At 37.6% G+C, this 21,871-nt stretch overlaps 1 protein-coding gene across 2 annotated transcripts in view; it reads right to left on the reverse strand.

Moving 5' to 3' along the window:
- The window catches only part of KPNA3 (karyopherin subunit alpha 3), a 110,624-nt gene that overhangs the window by 30,035 nt on the left and 58,718 nt on the right, over window positions 1-21,871 (reverse strand). For both annotated transcript variants that reach the window (XM_044913559.1, XM_021689436.2), the window contains 4 exons: window positions 1,193-1,282; window positions 974-1,003; window positions 832-884; window positions 609-704 (listed from right to left, as the gene is read on the reverse strand). In XM_044913559.1, the coding sequence (XP_044769494.1) occupies window positions 609-704; window positions 832-884; window positions 974-1,003; window positions 1,193-1,282 (269 nt within the window). The remainder of the gene's footprint in view (window positions 1-608; window positions 705-831; window positions 885-973; window positions 1,004-1,192; window positions 1,283-21,871) is intronic.

The raw sequence follows: 21,871 nt of genomic DNA on the forward strand, positions 1-21,871 counted from the left end.
ATACAGTACTCTGGGATATCTCTAAACATTAACAGAAATGGGGCCACATCTCAAAAGATACAAAGTAGTGTTTTTCCCTTTCTATTCTGGAAAAGAATAACCTGATTTTTAATTTACCACAAATAAAAAGCATATTATTAGACAATTAATCATGGTTGGAGTTCTATTAAAGACTTTGAAGAAGATCAGTGGATCAGCTGGAATATTCCCAGGGTAAGAGCCACTCAGTTCTGGAAATCATTCATGTTGACTCAGTCATGAGGTTAATCTATATATAGACTCATAAGCAAAGAGTGACTCAAACACTATTTGGGCTGTTTTAAAATATTACTAAAAACAAAAATAAAATAAAGACTATAAATATTTGAAGTTGGAATACACAATAAACAGAAGCTAAAATTCTCCTAGAAAATATACACATACTTCAAAAATTAAAAAAAAAAGTACTTTAGGTCTTCTGAATATGATCACAGAATTAGAAAATTACATAAAAATATATAGCAAATGAAAAACATAATAAATGCAAAATCTAACTGAACCCATTAAATTATAATCCTAAATTTTCAGTTAACTGAAAAAAGTGAACAGACACTCAAATCCATACTTACTTATCATCCCTTTCTAGACATTTGACTAGAATTGGTAAAATCCCAGATTTTATTAGGTCATCAATTGGTGGGTTTCTGTCACTGGATAATAGCTTTCTAGAAAGAGAAATATAAAGAAATTAATTGCTATAATTTTCAAACTATGAACAGAAAAAACAATGTATTACTTCTAGACTACCAGCTAAGACACCTACAATAACTCTCTGGACAAATTAGTATTTACCTTGCAGCCTGAACAGCACTTAACTGGACCACTGGGTTATCACTTGTGGCATTCTGTAACACCAAATGTAAATTTAAGAAATTTTAAAAATATCAATTTCAAAACACTTCAAAATGAGAGTTATATTAAATTAATAACATACCTGCAATATAGCTTCTAGTGTTACATTTTGCTTAAAAGGAAAAAAAGACAGTTCAGGGAAGAGTTTTTTAAATAAAATTACATTTATTAAGTCTATTTACTAAAGTTATGAGTTAATATACATTAATTATCATTGTAAAACTGGTCTTAGATTACAAATGAAGTTCTCTGCTTATAATAAAAATTATTAAAAACACTTTATAACACCAAAGTAACTTACTGCTTTAAAATCAGCATCAACATCTGAATCTTCTAAACTTTCTTCTTGGGGAACATTTCTTTTTTTCAGTAAGTGTTCATCTCTCTTGTTCTGGATAAGGAGAACATGAATTAAATGTACATACTACAAACCAATAACAGGCTACGTTCTAGATTTGGTAACAAAATTAACTGGTGACAGTACAGCTTTCACACACACACACACACACACACACTATATTAAACAGCAATAGTTCTGACCAATATCATGCCTCCCAATCTTTAATAAAGATTCAAATTTGGGGATGCGTTATTACTATAAAAATCTAGCAAATTTACATTTTTATGGTATGCTAGCTTTCATGTACTTACTAAAGCAAGAAGTCGGCTAGATGGGAAAGAGTTCAATGCTCAAATGTTAAGGTTTGTATGCTTGCTGGGAATGTGGGGAATGGGAATTCATTAGCATAAATGCCACCTACTTGCCATCATCTCAGATATAAACTCTTGCTATCTGGCTTTTACAAACAAAAATTCTCTACAAGCAAATATGGTTCTACATTTTATGGGATTTCAATTGTTTGTAATAGCAGCAACATGTGCCATTTCACATAATTTATCACTGGGTAAATCAATCTTCTTTTAAGTTTACAGTTTGCCTCATGGAACACTACATCAAAAACTAATGATGGGGCGCCTGGGTGGCTCAGTCGGTTAAGCGACTGCCTTCGGCTCAGGTCATGATCCTGGAGTCCCGGGATCGAGTCCCGCATCAGGCTCCCTGCTCGGCGGGGAGTCTGCTTCTCCCTCTGACCCTCCTCCCTCTCGCGCTCTCTGTCTCTCATTCTCTCTCGCAAATAAATAAATAAAATCTTTAAAAAAAAAAAAAACACTAATGATGTACTGTATGGTGACTAACGTAACATAATAAAAAAAAGTTTATAGTTTATCTATGGAATTAAGGCAAAATAAATTAGATAAAAGACTGAGTGATTTCTAGGGTGCCTGGGTGGCTCAGGTGGTTAAGTGTCTGCCTTCAACTCAGGTCATGATGTCAGGGTCCTGGGATCAAGTGCCATGTTGGGCTCCCTGCTCGGCAGGAAGCCTGCTTCTCCCTCTCCCTTTGCCCCTCCCCATGCTCACGCACACCTGTGCTCGCTCTTTCTGTCTCAAATAAATAAAAATCTTAAAAAAAAAAAAAGACTGATTTCTAAAATCCTTCTCAACTTACAATTTCAGAGGGTATACTATCTAGTCTTCAATACAGTATTTACAGAATTTTTTGATAACAGAAATTAACTGAAGAGGTATTAATATTGATGTTAAAATTCAGATCGAGTAGAAAGTTAAAACTGGAAATATATGTGTATCTGCAGTTTACTGGCTTATCTGCATTAACACCTATTTTTTGTCCTATGTAGAAGCAAACATGTTTAAACAAACTGAGGCCTATATATATATGCTAATCATTAGATTACCTACCAACCTGCACTTATATCATAGCATACTTCTTTAGCAACTACTCAATCAATTCTACATTATTTTTAAATTAATGCATCTCACAAATATTAAAATCCATGCATTGACATATTATAGTCTCAAGTGGCTCTCCACAAAATCCTTATTAATTTATAGTGGAAAAACTTGGCAGACAGCATCTTGACCAACTGACAAAGGTTATCATCATGAGTAAAGAACAAATCCACATTGTGTGCCTTCTGGTCTCATGCACTGAGAAAACAGTTATCACTTCTGTGGTAACAACAACCTGAGGAAAGTCAGACAAACCTAAATCTGCCATTCTATAAAACTAGTCTGTCCTCTTCAAAAATGTAGTCATGAGAGATAAAGACTGAAGAACTGTCAGACTGAATGAGATTAAGGAAACATGACAAGTGCAAGGTCTAATCCTGGATCGGATGTTGGATTTATAAAGGACATTTTTTATTAGGAACAACTAGCAAAATGAGTTAGGTCTATGAATTAGATGGTAGATATTTAGCCTGATAATTTGACAAATGCACTGTGGTTTACATAGGAAAGTATGTTTTTATGAAACATGAACTGACAAATTAAGGGTAATGGGGCATTATGCCTGCAACTTAACTGTTTCAAGAAAAAGTGTGTGTATGTGTGGGTATGTAAATCAGAGAGAGAGAGAGAATAAGGCAAATACAGAAAAAAGCTAACAAAGAAGCTGGGTGCTGAGTAAAGAGTGCACCGTGTTTTTTGTACTAATGTAAATTTGAATTTCAAACTGCAAGTCTGAAATTGTTTCAAAACCGAAAAAAATCTATGCATTGTACTTTGTGATTTGTAAAATGGTTAATCTTAAAATTTATTATATTTTAACATTTCCTGGAATTTATTTAAATGTTTCACTAAGGTTTATCCCGTTCTATTTTTGAGTCTGAATAATCAAGCTTCCAAAGGCCTTTTAGGAATTGTACTCTCTCCATTCCTCCAACTCCCCCAGATATTTCAGGCATAAAAACAATACATAGCATAAATATAACTAAAACCTCCTCTATACACAGATGCCCAATACAGGGATAGCATTTTATCCTAATATATGATGCTTGCGGTCTTTTTTTTGGGTAAGGAAGCTCATTTCTATTTCTAATTTGCTAAGATCTTTTTCTTTTCCTTTTTAGCCACAAATAGGTGCTTAATTTTATTAAATTGTGCTTCTTTTGCATCTGTTGATATGGACATATAATTTTTCCCTTTTATCTGTAAATGTGGTAAATTAACTGATTTTTTAATGTTAAACTTAGAACCTTGCAATGTAAAAGTCACACATTTATAAGACCTGGGATAAACCTTTACTGCAAATTTTAAAAAGATATTCATTACTGTACTTAATTTGCTAACATTTGTTTGTTTTTTTTTTTTACCTATGTTCATAAGTGAAACTGGAAGCACCTTTTCTCATGCTGTCTTGGTCTCATTCTCGATGTTACGGTTTTGCTAGCCTCATAAAATGGGTTGAGTAGTATTATCTCCTTACCTTCTCTAAAATCATTTAATAAGGCTGAAATTATCTGTTCTCTGAATGTTTGCTGGAGTTCTATCAGCAAGATTACATTTTCTTTCTACCGGGTTGGAAGAGGTTAAATGTTTTGTTACTGATATAATTTATTTTTAGATCTATTCAGGTTTTTCATTTCTTCTTGAGTTAGCTGGGTAAATTATTTTTTTTCACTAGGAAATTGTTCATTTCAGCTAAGTTTTCAAATCTACTGGCATAAAACTGTTTATATTCAAATTGTGGTAGATTGTTTGCAAAAATGGCTATAATTCCCCTTCCCCTATCTGTGCCTCTGGATAGTTTGGTCCTGCACTAATTCTAGATGTGGCTGTTTGACTTGCTTGGTAATGGGACATTAATCAAATGGAATTGAAAAGTTCTTACACATCTGAGAATGTCCTCTCTTGCTGCTCTTAAAATTCTAAAACCACCATGTGAACAACACTGTGCTAGCCTGGTGGAGGACAAGGCTATGTAGAAGACAACCAAGGTCTCATCCAAAAGCCAGGAACTTGTGTGAGACCATCCAAAGATCATCCACAGATCACCAGCTGACCAGAGATGAATGAGGAAGCCCAGCAGAGATCAGCTGAACTGGCCCAGACCAGAAGAACCCCTCTGCCAACCCACAGAATTATTAGCTGAATAAAATGGCAATTGTTTTAAGCTACTTGGTTTTGGAGTGGTTTATTATGCAGCAAAAACTAAGTGATGTACTAATATTTTAAAACTTATGCTACAGATACATTAATATGCCTTTTAAATTCCTATTATTCTTTGTTCTGTATCTCTACTTGCTATAAATTTCTCTTGTGAAGTACATTTTTAACTGTATTCCACAGTTTCTGACATGTAATATTTTTCCTATTGTTCATTTCTAGGTAATGCTAATAGCCATTAAGATTTCTGTGATGCTCAAGGTATTCAGAAGTGCTTTATTTCTTTTTTTCACAATTATGAGATTTTTGTAACTATCTTATTCCCAGACTTCTAATCTAATTGTATAGTGATCAGAGAATACAGTCTGTACAACACTGTGAAATTAATTGATATTTGCTTTATACCAGAATTTCCTGAACCTTCTCAGTCCACACTGTAGGCCAAAGGAAATACCTAAGTTTTCCTATTCAAGTAGTCAGGTCCAAATGACTTAACAGTCATTGGCAGGGGGTTGTGGGGCTGTGAGGAGTCGGGGGTTTTAGGGGCATATAAACTGAAAGAAAAAGAATCTTACTTCACTCTTAAACAAAATATGTGATTAAAAGAATGCAGTGAGATCTATTTTTTAAATTGTGAACTACCTTAATACCTAATAGTTCTGTGGTATCTGAAAGATGTTAAATGTCACATTGTTTCTCTTAAAAATTTAGAATATCCCAAATATCCCTTTGGGTTCATCACGGAACCCCGTGGTACCTCAGTGCACAGCTTGGAAATTATAGCTTTATACTATCACAAAACCATTTTTCATGGGGTTTTATATGTGTTTTTAAAATAACACTTGCAAATTAGGTTATTTAACTTTTCTTTCCCCTGTCAACTGGTGTGTTTATTAACGACAAGAAAATCTCCCACAGTGATTATGTATGTCTTTGACAAATTCTCCCTTGTAATTTTGTTCATTTTTGCTTTATATATATTTGGACATATATTATTAAGCATATACAAGTTTAAAGTTATTGTAGCTGCATAGTAAATTGTTTCTTCTATCAAAAATTAAGTGATAACTCACAAATTTAAATTGACAACATCCTAAAATAAGCCAAAAATATCCCAGGGCATGAAAATCATACTTTATTCTTAACAAAACAAGAACTATGTACAAGCCAAGGACAGGTAATCCCTGGGCAGGTTTCTGGTGATCTAATTAATCATGTAATATTTATTTCTGTTCTTCACAATTATGAGATTTTCATAACTATCTTATTCCCAGACTTCTAATCTAATTGTATAGTGATCAGAGAATATAGTCTGTACAACACTGTGAAATTAATCATCAAAACCAGTAACTTAAACTGTCTCTTTACTTAACAACCTAGAGATTTTTACCCTCCTAGACACTGTACTTCAATAAATTCAGCATCTATAAAAGGTATCTCTTTCTTTTGTCAAGTGGGAGGAGAGTGCAGAAGACATGGAAACTAACCTAGTTTCAACACCTACTTTATCTACACACACACACACACATAGAAATTAGATCCATTTCTAAAGTTCCTTTAAAAATCTATTATTAATCTCGGGGTGCCTGGGTGGCTCAGTTGTTAAGCGTCTGCCTTCAAGCTCAGGTCGTGATCCCAGGGTCCTGGGATCGAGCCCCACATCGGGCTCCCTGTTCCGCAGAGAGCCTGCTTCTCCCTCTCCCACTCCCCCTGCTTGTGTTCCTGCTCTCGCTATCTCTCTCTGTCAAATAAATAAATAAAATCTTTAAAAAATAAAAATTAAAAAAAATAAAAATCTATTATTAACCTATTACCCAACTATGTATTTAATCCTTTTTAACTTTCTGTTTCCTGACTATTAGGATTGAACCACATGGAATTAACACTTTGTAGGTTAAGAAGGTTAATTATGGACAATTTCTAAGACTCAATCTAATATTTTTTGAGTTAAAAAATTCTGTATATCTGTCTCTATATAAAGTTCTTTTTTATTCCCAAATTTCTCTCTTCATCTTGAAAAAGTGGCTGAACATTCTATACCTAAATTTGTGGAATAAGTCAGCAATCACTTCTTAAACATGTTATGAAAAAAATATTTATCAGCCCCATTTTGAACGTGACATAACTAAATTTGTTTTTATTGAGCAATATATTCATTGTGTTACATCTTATCTAGTTTTAGTTCCTGTAAAATTAAAATCTCTTATTTCACAGATGAGTATGGGGATACAGAGAACCAGGCTAAATTAAATTATATATCTAGGAAATATCAGTTAAGATTTGAACCCCAGTTGTAGCTACAGAACTGTTTCTTAAATATATTCTACAACTTGCTTTTTTTTTTTTTTTCTTTAAGTAGCCCAACTCTGGTTGCATCTAAATGCTTCTAAAGAAGTAGAAAAAAGGGGCACCATTTCTATTACCAATAATGAAGCAGCAGAAAGAGAAATTAAGGAAACAATATCATTAAGGGCTCAGCTGCTTAAGCATCTGCCTTCGGCTCAGGTTATGATCTCAGGGCCCTGGGATCAAGCCCGGCTTCAAGTCGGGCTCCCTGCTCAGCAGAGAGTCTGCTTCTCCCTCTCCCTCTCTCTCTGTCCCTCCCCTTTGCTCATTCATACTCTCTCTCAAATAAATAAAATCTTAAAAAAAAGTAAAAAAAAATACTCAAAAGATAAGACCTTCCCCTCAATATTAACATTTCTGAAATGATACTATCACTGTGTAGATATATGGATACTCACCCACAAGTTTTATATGTTATATTTACATTTTGGCCATTCTCCTCAATGTATTATACTTTGACTAAAAAATTTAAAAAAACCGGGGCACCTGGGTGGCTCAGTTGATTAAGCGACTGCCTTCGGCTCAGGTCATGATCCCGGAGTCCCGGGATCAAGTCCCGAATTAGGCTCCCTGCTTGGCAGGGACTCTGCTTCTTCCTCTGACCCTACCCTCTCTTGTGCTCTCTCTCTCAAATAAAGTAATTAAATAAAATCTTTAAAAAATTTTTTTAAAAAAACCAAAACACTATTGGTTCATCAATCATGTAAAAATTTGACAACAGAAATTATTCTTCCTGAAGGATCACTTAACTAACCTTATCAAATGGCTGCTTTATTTTGGATTCTTCTTTACTAATTTAAGGTTTTACATATGATCATTTCAATAGACAAAGAAAAAGTATTTGACAAAATACAACATCCATCTGTGATAAGAACCCTGAACAAAGTAGGTTTGTAGGGAACATACCTCAACATAATAAAGTCCATATATGAAAAATACACAGCTACATCCTTAACGAAAAAACTGAGAGCTTCTTCCCTAAGGTAAGGAACAAGACAGGGATGTCCACTCTTACCACTTTTATTCAACGTAGTACTGCAAGTCCTAGCCTCAGCAATCAGACAACAAAAAGAAATAAAAGGTGGTGTGCCTAGGTGGCTCAGTCAGTTAAGCATCCAACTCTTGATTTTGACTCAGGTCATAATCTCAGGGTTCTGAGATTAAACCCAGCTCTGGGCTCCACACTAGGCATGGAGTCTGCTTAAGGTTCTCTCCCTCTCCCCCCACTCCCTCTCTTTAAAAAGGGCATCCAAATTGGTAAGGAAGTAAAACCTTCACTCTTTACAGATGACATGATACTCTATATAGAAAACCTGACTCTACCAAAAACTGCTAGAACTGATAAACTCAGTAAAGTTGCAGAATACAAAATCAATATACAGAAATCTGTTACATTTCTATTACCAATAATGAAGCAGCAGAAAGAGAAATTAAGGAAACAATATCATTTACAACTGCACCCAAAATAAAAAGATACCTAGGAATAAACCTAATCAAAGAGGTGAAAGAACTGTACTCTGAAAACTATAAAACACTGATGAGAGAAATTGAAGATGACACAAAGAAATGGAAACACATTCCATGCTCAAGGATTAGAAGAACAAATGTTGTGAAAATGTCTATACTACCCAAAGCAATCTACACATTTAATGCAATCCCTTTTACAATATCAATAGCATTTTTCACACAACTAGAACAAACAATTCTAAAATTTGTATGGAACCACAGAAGACCCCGAGTAGTGAAAGCAATCTCAAAAAAGCAAAGCACAGCTGGAGGCATCAATATTCTAGACTTCAAGCTATATTAAAAAGCTGTAGTAATTAAAACACTATGGTACTGGCACAAAAATAGAAACATGGATCAATGGAACAGAATAGAAAACCCAGAAATAAACTCACAACTATATGGTCAATTAATCTTTGACAAAGGAGAAAAGAATATCCAATGGGAAAAGGACAGTCTCTTCAACAAATGGCGCTGGGAAAACTGGACAGCAACATGCAAATGAAAAAAACTGGATCACTTTCTTACACCATATATAAAAATAAATTAAAAATGGGTAAAAGACCTAAATGTGAGACCTGAAACCACAAAAATCCTAGAAGAGAGCACAGGCAGTAAGCTCTGACATGGGCTATAGCAACCTTTTTCTAGATATATTTCCTCAGGCAAGGGAAACAAAAGCAAAAATAAACTATTGGTACTACATCAAAATAAAAAGTTTCTGCACAGTGAAGAAGGTAAGAAGATGATCATCAAGACTAAAAGGCAATCTACAGAATGGGAGAAGATATTTGCATATGGCCTATCTGATAAACGATTAGTATCCAAAGAACTTGTAAAACTCAACACCCTCAAAATAAATAACTAAAAAATGACAGAAGACATGAACAGACAGAAGACATACAGATGGCCAACAGACACATGAAAAGATGCCTACCATCACCAATCATCAGGGAAATGCAAATCAAAACTGCAATGAGATATCACCTCACATCTGTCAGAATGGCTTAAATCAAAAACACAAGAAACAACAAGTGTTGGTGAGGATGTGGAAAAAAAGGAACCCTCTTACACTGTTGGTGGGAAGGCAAACTGCTGCAGCCACTCTGGAAAACAATATGGAGGTTCCTCAAAAAGTTAAAAGTAGATCTACCCTATGATCTAGCAATCACACTACTGGGTATTTACTCAAAGAATATAAAAACAAATTCAAAGGAATACCTACGCCCCTATGTTTATTGCAGTATTATTTACAATAGCCAGGATATGGAAGCAGCCCAAGTGTCTACTGACTGATAAACAGATAAAGAAGATGTGGCTCAGTCGAGTTGAGTGTCTGACTCTTGATTTCAACTCAAGTCATGATCTCAGGGTCATGAGATTGAGCCCCATGTCGGGCTCCACACTCAGCATGGAGTTTGCCTGGGATTCTTTCTTTCTCTCTGTCTCTTTCCCCACTCACACACTCTCTTGCTCACTCACTCAAAATAAATAAATAAAATCTTTTAAAAAGAGAACCTGGGCTAGGGATTTTTGCATTATTTCTTATAACTGCATTCACATTGATAATTGTCTCAATCATAACTTCAATTAATAAAACCTTGATCAATCAAAACTTCTATTAATGAAACCCTGAATTAACTTCTTAAGTTTTTATTTTAATTCCAGTTACTTAACATAGTGTTATATTACTTTCAGGTGTGCAATATAGTGATTCAACACTTCCATACAACACCCGGTGCTCATCACAATAGGTGCACTCCTTAATCCCCATCACCTATTTAAACCAATCCCCCAACCCCTCCCCTTGGTAATCATCAGTTTGTTCTCTATAATTAAGGTTTCTTTCTTGATTTATTTCTCTTTTTTTCCCCTTTGCTCACTTGTTTATTCCTTAAATTGCATATATGAGTGAAATCATAATTGTATTTGTCTTTCTCTGACTTACTTCGCTTAGCCTAATACTCTACCTCCATTCAAGTCATTGCAAATGGGAAGATTTCATTCTTTTTTATGGCTGAATAATATTCCATTGTACATATAAACCACATCTTTTTTTTTAAAAAAAGATTTTATTTATTTATTTAAGACACAGAGAGAAAGAGAGAGAGCACAAGTGCCTGTGACCATGAGCAGGGGGAAGGGACAGAATCAGACTCCCTGCTGAGCAGGGAGCCAATGCAGGGCTCAATCCCAGGACCACCTGAGTGGAAGGCAGACGCTTAACCAACTAAGCCACCCTGGTACTCCTAGCCCAGATTCCCTTAATTAACATTTTGCCAAACTATAGTATAACATCACAACCAAGACACTGACACTGATACAACCCACTGATCTTATTCAGAATTCCTGTCTTACTTGCATTCACTGTATGAAAGTTTGTATGTATTAATTCTATACAATTTTACCACCAGCAGAGGTTCACGTATCCATCATTATAGTCAAAATACAGAACAGTTCCAAAAACGGAAGATGCCCTTCTGTTGCCCTTTTATAAGCAACCTCTGCCTCTCCTCCCTGTCCCTATATCTAACCCCTGCAACGACTGATCTGTCCTTCATTTCTAAAATTTTATCATTTCAAAAATATTATATAAATAGAATCACCCAGTATATAATCTTTTTGTGATGGGCGTTCCTTTGCCCAGCATTAATTCCCTAGAAATTCACATAAGTTGCTGCTTCTATTAATAGTTTATTCCTTTTAATTGCTGAGTGGTATTTCATGGCAAAGACATACCAAAGATTAACCAATTATCCTTTATTTACTTATTTATTTATTTTAAAGATTTTATTTATTTATTTGACAGAGAGAGACACAGCTAGAGAGGGAACACAAGCAGGGGGAGTGGGAGAGGGAGAAGCAGGCTTCCCGCGGAGCAGGGAGCCCGATGCGGGGCTCGATCCCAGGACCCTGGGCTCATGACCTGAGCCAAAGGCAGACGCTTAATGACTGAGCCACCCAGGTGCCCCTAACCAATTATCCTTTAAAGACATCTGGATTGTTCCCAGGTTTTGGCTATTACAAAATAAAGTTGTTACAAACATTCATGTACAGATTTTGTATGAACACCAGTTCTCCTATCTCTGGGATAAATGAGTAGGAGTATAACCAGTAGGCTGTATAGTAGCAACATGTTTCCCAGAGTGATTGTACCATTCCACATTCCCATCAGCAACGTATAAGTGATCCAATTTCTTTACATCCTCACTAGCATTTCATGTTGTCACTATTTTTTATTTTAGCCATTCTAATAGATGCTTAGTTGGTTTTAATCCATATTTCTTTGATGACTAATAATCTATTAATAATCATAATTACAATAAGTGCCATGTGTGTATCTCCTTCAATGAAATGTCTCTTCTCATTCTTGCCCATTTTTTTAATTAGGGTTTTTTTTGTTTTATTTTTTTACTGTTAACCTTTAAGAGTTCATTATATATACTAGATACTAGTCCTGTATTGGACATGTGGTTTTCATCTTAGCTCTAGCTTGTATTTTCATCCTCTTCACACGAGATTTCACAGAATAAAATTTTTTAATTTATTAAGGTCCAACTTTCGTTTTATGGATTATGCTTCTGCGGTCAACTCTAAGAACCATCTGCCTGGCTCTGGATCCTGAAAATTTTTCTCCATTTTTTCCCTAAAAGTTTTATACTTTTTTTTTTTAATTTTATTATGTTATGTTAGTCACCATACAATACATCATTAGTTTTTGATGTGGTGATCCACGATTCATTGTTTTCATATGACACGCAGTGCTCCATGCAGTACGTGCCCTGCTTAATACCCATCACTGGGCTAACCAATCCCCCATCCCCCCTCCCCTCTAAAACCCTGTTTGTTTCTCAGAGTCCATAGTCTCTCATGGTTCATCTCTCCCTCCAACTCCCCCCCCCCATTTTTCCCTTCCTTCTCCTAGTGTCCTCCATGCTATTCCTTATGTTCCACAAATAAGTGAAACCATATGATAATTGTCTTTCTCTGCTTGACTTATTTCACTTAACATAATCTCCACCAGTCCCATCCATGTTGATGTAAAAGTTGGGTATTCATCCTTTCTGATGGCTGAGTAATAGTCCACTATATATATGGACCACATCTTCTTTATCCATTCGTCTGTTGAAGGGCATCTCGGCTCTTTCCACAATTTGGCTATTGCGGACATTGCTGCTATGAACATTGGGGTGCATATGGCCCTTCTTTTCATTACATCTGTGTCTTTGGGGTAAATACCCAGGAGTGCAATTGCTGGGTCATAGGGTAGCTCTATTTTTAAATTTTTGAGGAACTTCCACACTGTTTTCCAAAGTGGCTGTACCAACTTGCATTCCCACCAACGGTGTAAGAGCGTTCCCCTTTCTCCACAGCCTCTCCAACATTTGTTGTTTCTTTCCCTGTCCATTTTTGCCATTCTAACTGGTGTAAGATGGTATCTCAATGTGGTTTTGATTTGAATTTCCCTGATGGCTAATGATGATGAACATTTTTTCATGTGTCTGTTAGCCATTTCTGTGTCTTCTTCAGAGAAGTGTCTTTTCATATCTTCTGCCCACTTTTTGACTTGATTATTTGTTTTTTGGGTGTTCAGTTTGAGAAGTTCTTTATAGATCTTGGATACCAGCCCTTTATCTGTAGTGTCATTTGCAAATATCTTCTCCCATTCTGTGGGTTGCCTCGTTGTTTTGTTGACTGTTTCCTTTGCTGTGCCGAAGGTTTTTATCTTGATGAAGTCCCAAAAGTTCATTTTTGCTTTTGTTTCATTAGCTTTTGGAGATGTATCTTGAAAGAAGCTGCTGTGGCCGATGTCAAAGAGGTTACTGCCTATGTTCTCCTCTAGGATTTGGATGGATTCCTGTCTCACATTGAGGTCTTTCATCCACTTTGAGTTTATCTTTGTGAATAGTGTTAGAGAATGGTCGAGTTTCATTCTTCTGCATGTGGCTGTCCAATTTTCCCAGCACCATTTATTGAAGAGACTGTCTTTTTTCCATTGCATGTTTTTTCCTGCTTTGCCAAAGATTATTTGACCATAGAGTTGAGGGTCTATATCTGGGCTCTCTATTCTGTTCCATTGGTCTATATGTCTGTTTTTGTGCCAGTACCATGCTGTCTTGGTGATCACAGCTTTGTAATATAGCTTGAAATCGGGCAATGTGATGCCCCCAGCTTTGTTTTTTTTTCAACATTTCCTTGGCAATTCGGAGTCTTTTCTGATTCCATGCAAATTTTAGGATTGTCTGTTCCAGCACTTTGAAAAATGTCATTGGAATTTTGATTGGGATGGCACTGAAGGTATAGATTGCTCTGGGTAGCACAGACATTTTAACAATGTTTATTCTTCTGATCCATGAGCATGGAATATTTTTCCATCTTTTTGTGTCTTCTTCAATTTCTTTCACGAGTGTTTTGTAGTTCCTAGAGTATAGATCCTTTACCTCTTTGGTTAGGTCTATTCCGAGGTATCTTATGGTTTTTGGTGCTATTGTAAGTGGAATCGTTTCTCTAATTTCTCTTTCTACAGTTGCGTTGTTAGTGTATAAGAAAGCAACTGATTTCTGTGCATTGATTTTGTATCCTGCCACATGACTGAATTGCTGTATGAGGTCTAGTAATTTGGGGGTGGAGTCTTTAGGGTTTTCCACATAAAGTATCATGTCGTCTGCAAAAAGAGAGAGTTTGACTTCTTCTTTGCCGATTTGAATACCTTTTATTTCTTTGTTGTCTGATTGCTGTTGCTAGAACTTCTAATACTATGTTGAACAACAGTGGTGAGAGTGGGCATCCTTGACGTGTTCCTGATCTTAAGGGAAAGGCTCTCAGCTTTTCCCCATTGAGGATGATATTCACTGTGGGTTTCTCATAGATGGATTTTATGAACTTGAGGACATGTTCCCTCTATCCCTATACTCTGAAGAGTTTTAATCAGGAAAGGATGTTGTATTTTGTCAAATGCTTTTTCTGCATCAACTGAGAGGACCATATGGTTCTTCTCCCTCCTCTTATTAATGTGTTCTATCACATTGATTGATTTGCAAATGTTGAACCACCCTTGGACCCCGGGGATAAATCCCACTTGGTCGTGGTGGATGATCCTTTTAATGTATTGTTGGATCCTATTAGCTAGGATTTTGTTGAGGATTTTGGAATCCATATTCATCAGGGATATCGGTCTGAAATTCTCCTTTTTGATGGGGTCTTTGCCTGGTTTGGGGATTAAGGTAATGCTGGCCTCACAGAATGAGTTTGGAAGTTTTCCTTCTGTTCCTATTTTTTGAAACAACTTCAGTAGAATAGGTATTATCTCTTCTTTGAATGTTTGGTAGAATTCCCCAGGGAATCCATCAGGCCCTGGACTCTTGTTTTTTGGGAGGTTTTTGGTCACTGCTTCAATCTCGTTACTGGTTATTGGCCTATTCAGGTTGTCAATTTCTTCCTGTTTCAGTCTTGGCTGCTTATAGGTTTCCAGGAAGGCCTCCATTTCATCCAGATTGCTCAGTTTATTGGCATATCATTGTTGATAATAATTTTTTTTTAAAGATTTTATTTATTTATTTGACAGAAAGATACAAAGCAAGAGAAGGAACACAAGCAGGGGAAGTGGGAGAGGGAGAAGCAGGCTTCCTGCAGAACAAGGAGCCCGATGCGGGGCTCGATCCCAGGACCCTGGGATCCTGACCCAAGCCGAAGGCAGACGCTCAACGACTGAGCCACCAAGGCGTCCCGTTGATAATAATTTCTAATAATTGTTTCTATTTCCTTGGTGTTAATTGTGATCTCTCCCCTTTCACTCATAATTTTATTAATTTGGGTCCTTTCTCTTTTCTTTTGGATAAGTCTGGCCAGTGGTTTATCGATCTTATTAATTCTTTCAAAGAACCAACTTCTAGTTTTGTTGATCTGATCTACTGTGTTTCTGGTTTCTAATTCATTGATCTCTGCTTTAATTTTAATTACTTCTCTTCTAATGTGTGGCTTAGGCATCGTTTGTTGCTTTTTCTCTAGTTCTTAAAGGTGTAGAGTTAGTTGGTGAATTCGGGATTTTTCTATTTTTTTGAATGAGGCATGGATGGCTATGTATTTCCCCCTTAGGACCGCCTTTGCAGTATCCCATAGGTTTTGGACCGATGTGTTTTCGTTCTCATTGATTTCCATGAATTGTTTAAGTTCTTCTTTGATTTCCTGGTTGACCCAAACATTCTTGAGCAGAGTGGTCTGTAGCTTCCAAGTGTTTGAATTTCTGACAAATTTTTTCTTGTGATTGAGTTCCAGTTTTAAAGCATTGTTGTCTGAGAATATGCAGGGAATAATCTCAGTCTTTTGGTATCAGTTGAGACCTGATTTGTGACCCAGTATGTGGTCTATTCTGGAGAAAGTTCCACGTGAGCTCGAGAAGAATGAGTATTCTGTTTTAGGGTGGAATGTTCTGTAAATATCTATGAGGTCCATCTGGTCCAGTGTATCATTCAAAGCTCTTGTTTCCTTGTTGATTTTCTGCTTAGATGATCTGTCCATTGCTGAGAGTGGAGTATTGAGGTCTCCTACAATTAACATATTGTTATCAATATGACTCTTTATTTTGGTTAACAGTTGGTTATGTAGATGGCTGCTCCTATGTTGGGGGCATAGATATTTACAATTGTTAGATCTTCTTGTTGGCTAGACCCTTTAAGAATGATATAGTGTCCTTCTGTGTCTCTAATTACAGACTTTAGTTTAAAATCTAATTTGTCTGATATAAGAATTGCTACCCCAGTGTTCTTTTGAGGTCCGCTGGCATGGAGGATGGATCTCCATCCCTTCACTTTCAATCTGGATGTATCTTTAGGCTCAAAATGAGTCTCTTGTAGGCAGCATATGGATGGGTCCTGTCTTTTTATCCCATCTGCAACCCTGTGCCGTTTTATGGGAGCATTTATGCCATTCACGTTGAGAGTGATTAATGAAAGATATGAATTAATTGTCATCATGTTGCCTGTGAAGAAATTGTTTTTACAGATTGTCCCTGTAAATTTCTGTTGTATATCACTCTTGGGATCTTTCTCCTTTTATAGAGCCCCCCTTAATGTTTCTTGCAGGGCCGGCTTAGTGGTCACATATTCTTTCAGTTTCTGCCAGTCGTGGAAGCTCTACATCCCTCCATCCATTCTAAATGAAAGCCTTGCCGGATAAAGTATTCTTGGCTGCATGTTCTTTTCATTTAGTACCCTGAACATGTCTTGCCAAACCTTTCTGGCTTGCCAGGTCTCTGTGGATAGGTCTGACGTTATTCTGATGTTCCTCCCTCTGTACGTAAGGAATCTCTTCCCGCTAACTGCCCTTATGATGGTTTCCTTGGTTCTAAGATGTGCAGGTTTTACTATTACATGCCGGGGTGTTGGCCTGTTTTCCTTGATCTTGGGAGGGGTCCTCTCTGCCTCTAGGACGCGAATGTTTGTTTCATTCCCCAGATTAGGGAAGTTCTCAGCTACGATTTGCTCAAATACATCTTCTAGTCCTCTCTCTCCACTCCCTCTGGGATTCCAATTATTCTGACATTGGAACGCTTCGTGGTGTCACTTATTTCTCTATTTTCATGGATTCTGAGTTGTTTTTCCCTGGCCTCCTCTTCTCCCTTTTTATCTTTTATACTGTCTTCCAGGTCACTTATTTGTTCTTCTGCCTCAGTTACGCTAGCTGTTAGATTATCTAGATTGAATTGGATCTCATTGATAGCATTTTTAAGTTCTGCCAATTCAGCTTTCATTTCTGCCCTTAGAGACTCTATGTTGCCATTAATTGATTTCTCCATTCTAGCCATTGTCTTCACAATTGCTAGCCTGAATTCCATCTCTGACATCTTGGTTATATCTGTATCCATTTGTAAATCTGCAGCATAAGTCATAATCTCTGAGTCTTTTCTATTTGGGGGGCTCCTCCTCCCAGTCATTCTGTTGATGGGTGTATGAGGGAATGTATAGAGTCCAAATTATTGACCAGAACTCAAGCAAGATGCACCTGTTTTCTTGGCACCTTAGGGTTGCTGGCCTCTTGTTTTCCCAGCCTGTCTTCTGGGGGAGGGGCCTGCCGCGCTGTTACTCAGGCAACCCTGTTCAGGCGGAGTTGCCCTGCCCCCTGTGGTGGGGGATGGGCTCAGCGGGAATCAGTTTTGGGGGCTTTTATTTTCTGGTGGCTTTCCCTGGCGTCTTTCTGCGTCTCTTCCACAAGTCAGAGCAGAAGAGACCATTTCCATACCTCCGCCTCAGAGCAGAGAGACCGCAGTCTGTTCTTCAGTGAGCTCTCCAGGCCACACTATCTCCGTTTCTGTCCATGGTGCTATAAACTGCAGCGGCCTGGGTTGTGCGCCCCTCCGCAGTGCTCCCAGTCCTGCCTCCAGGTCGGAGCTCGTCTCTGCCCTTTGTGCTTCTATAACTGCCAGCCGCTCCCAGTTCGCCTGCACGACCCTGCTGCTCTGGGTTTCTGCCCCGGGGGCTGCCCTAAAGCCCCTTCCCCGCTACCGGTCTGCAAGTCTGTGCCCCGTCCCCAGCGTGCGAGGCTGTCGCTCACCGGCGGTGCAGGATCCCCACGGCCAGGCACCCTCCTGCTGCCCTTTATTCTCCGTATCTGCCCACGGAATCACGGCTCCCCGCTTCGTACCTCGAAACCAACCACCTGCGATATTCTGTTTGTAGAGATCCAGATCTTCTTACATCTCAGGCTGGTTTTGTGGGTGCTCAGAGTGGTCTGGTAGATATCCAGCTCAATTCCAGGGACCAGTTGAAATAGGGTCCCCTACTCCTCCCAAAGTTTTATACTTTTGTCTTTTACATTTAAGTGTAGGATCCATTTTATATATTTGTATAGGTATGAGAATGAGGTTGAGGTTATTTATTTATGCCTATGGATTTCCAATTGCTCTAGTACCATTTGCTAAAGAAGCTATTCTTCATTGAATTAGTTTTGCACCTGCCAAAAGGAACTTCAGTGTATCTGTGTGGGTTTATTTCTGGGTTCTATCTTCTGTTCCATTGAGCAATGTGTCCATCCTTCAGCCAATACCATGCAGTATTCATTGCTGTAGCTATTCCATAAGCCTTAATATTGGGTAGAGCAATTGCTCCTGTTTTTATTCTCTGTCAGGATTGTTTTAGGTCTTCTAGAACCTGTGCCTTTCCATAAACATTTTAAAATAAGCTTGTCTGGGGGCACATGGGTAGACCAGATGGTTAAGTGTCTGACTCCTGATTTGGGCTCAGCTCATGAGACTGAGCCCCGTTAGTATCTTGGTGAGAATTTTGGCATCCATACTCATCCAGGACAGTGGTCTATAATTCTCCTTCTTGGTGGGGTCTTTGTCTGGTTTGGGGATCAAGGTAATGCTGAACTCATAAAAAGAGTTTGGAAGTTTTCCTTCCCTTTCTATTCTTTAAAACAGCTTCAGAAGAATAGGTATTGGTTCTTCTTTAAAGGTTTGGTAGAATTCCCCTGGGAAGCCATTTGGCCCTGGGCTCCTATTTGCTGGGATATTTTTTTTTTTTTTAAGATTTTATTTATTTACTTGACAGAGAGAGAGACAACACAGGCAGGGGGAGTGGGAAAGGGAGAAGCAGGCTTCCCGCCAAGCAGGCAGCCCGATGTGGGGCTCGATCCCAGGACCCTGGGATCACAACCCTGAGCCGAAGGCAGACGCCCAACAACTGAGCCACCCAGGCGCCCCTGGGAGATTTTTGATTACTGCTTCAATTTCCTTGCTGGATATGGGTCTGTTCAGGTTTTCCATTTCTTCCTGTTTCAGTTTTGGTAAGTTTATACGTCTCTAGGAATGCATCCATTTCTTCCAATTTGTTGGCTTTCCTCATAATATTTTCCTACAACTGTATTTCTTCAGTGTTGGTTGTGATCTCTCCTCTTTCATCCATCATTTTATTTATTTGGGTCCTTTCTCTTTTTTGATAAATCTGGCCAGGGGTTTATCAATCTTATTAATTCTTTCAAAGAATCAGCTCCTACTTTCATTGATCTGTTCTACTGTTCTTTTGGTTTCTATTTCATTGATTTCTGCTCTAATTTCATTAGTTCTCTTCTCCTTCTGGGCTTAGGCTTTATTTGGGGTTCTTTCTCCAGTTCCTTTAGGTGTAAGGTAAGGTTGTGTATGAGACCTTTCTTGTTTCTTGAGAAAGGCTTGTATTGCTATATACTTCCCTCTTAGGACTGCCTTTGCTGCATCCCAAAGGTTTTGAACATTTGTTTTCATTTTCATTTGTTCCCATGAAATTTTAGTTCTTCTTTAATTTCCTGGTTGACCCATTCATTCTTTTTCTTTTTAATTTTATTATGTTAATTGCCATACATTACATCATTAGTTTTTGATGTAGTGTTCCATGATTCACTGTTTACGTATAACACTCAGTGCTCCATTCAATAATGCCCTCTTTAATACCCATCACCAGGCTAACCCATCCCCCCACATTCATTCTTTAGTAGGATGCTCTTTAGCCTCCATGTATTTGAGTTCTTTCCAAATTTCCTCTTGTGACTGAATTCCAGTTTCAAAGCACTGTGGTCCTAAAATATGTAGGGAATGATCCCAATCTTTTGGTACTGGTTGAGACCTGATTTGTGACCCAGTATGTGATCTATTCTGGAGAATGTTCCATGTGCACTTGAGAAGAATGTGTATTCTGTTACACTGGGATGAAATGCTTTGATTGTATCTGTAAAGTCCATCTGGCCCAGTGTGTCATTCAAAGCCTTTATTTCCTTGTTGATATTTTGCTTAGATGATCTGTCCATTTCAGTGAGGGGGGTGTTAAATTCCCCTACTATTATTGTATTACTGTCAATTTGCTTCTTTGATTTTGTTATTAATTGGCTTATACAATTGGCTGTTCCCATGGTAGGGGCATAGATATTTAAAATTGTTAGATCTTCTTGTTGGATAGAACCTTTACCATACAGTATCCTTCTTCATCTCTTATTACAGTCTGGTTTAAAATCTAATTTGTCTGATATGAAGATTGCTACCCCAACTTTCTTTTGATGTCCATTAGCATGATAAATGGTTTTCCATCCCCTCACTTTAAATCTGGAGGTGTCTTTGGGTCTAAAATGAGTCTTTTGCAGACAGCATATCAATGTGTCTTGCTTTTTTATCCAATCTGATATTCTGTGTGTTTTGACTGGGGCATTTAGCCCATTCACAGAGTAACTATTGAAAGATATGAATTTAGTGCCATTGTATTACCTGTAAAGTGACTGTTTCTGTAGATTGTCTCTGTTCCTTTTTGGTCTACGTTACTTTTGGGCTCTCTCTTTGCTTAAAGGATCCCCTTTAATATTTCCTGTAGGGCTGGTTTGGTGATCACAAATTCTTTTGGTTTGTTTGTCCTGAGAGCTTTTTATCACTCCTTCTATTTTGAATGACATCCTAGCTGGATAAAGTATCCTTGGCTGCACATTTTTCTCATTTCACACCCTGAATGTATGATGCCAGTCCTTTCTGGCTGGCCAGGTCTCTGTGGATAGGTCTGTTGCCAATCTAATGTTTCTACCCTTGTAGGTTACAGACCTCTTGTCCTGAGGTGCTTTCAGGATCTTCTCTTTGTCTCTGAGATTTGCAAGTTTCATTATTATATGTCAGGGTGTTAACCTATTTTTATTCATTTTGAGGGGGATTCTCTGTGCCTCCTGGATTTTGATGCCTGTTTCCTTCCCTAGATTAGGGAAGTTTTCCGCTATAATTTGCTCCAATATACCTTCTCCCCCCTCTCTCTTTCCTCTTCTTCTAGGATCCCAATTATTCTAATATTGTTCCCCTTGATAGTATCACTTATCTCTCGAATTCTCCCTCTGTGATCCAGTAGTTGTTTATCTCTCTTTTCCTCACCTTCTTTATTTTCCATCATTTGGTCTTCTGTATCACTAATTCTCTCTTCTGCCTTATTTATCCTAGCAGTTAGGGCCTCCATTTTTGACTGCATCTCATTAATAGCCTTTTTGATTTCAACTTGGATAGATTTTAGTTTTTATTTCTCCAGAAAGGGATTCTCTAGTGTTTTCTATGTTTTTTTTTTCAAGCCCAGCTAGTATCTTTATAATTGTTATTCTGAACTCTAGTTCTGACATTTATGTCCATACTGATTAGGTCCCTGGCAGTCAGTGCAGCCTCTTGTTCTCT

This window comes from Neomonachus schauinslandi, chromosome 3 (assembly GCF_002201575.2).
Source record: "Neomonachus schauinslandi chromosome 3, ASM220157v2, whole genome shotgun sequence".
NCBI classification, from domain to species: domain Eukaryota; kingdom Metazoa; phylum Chordata; class Mammalia; order Carnivora; family Phocidae; genus Neomonachus; species Neomonachus schauinslandi.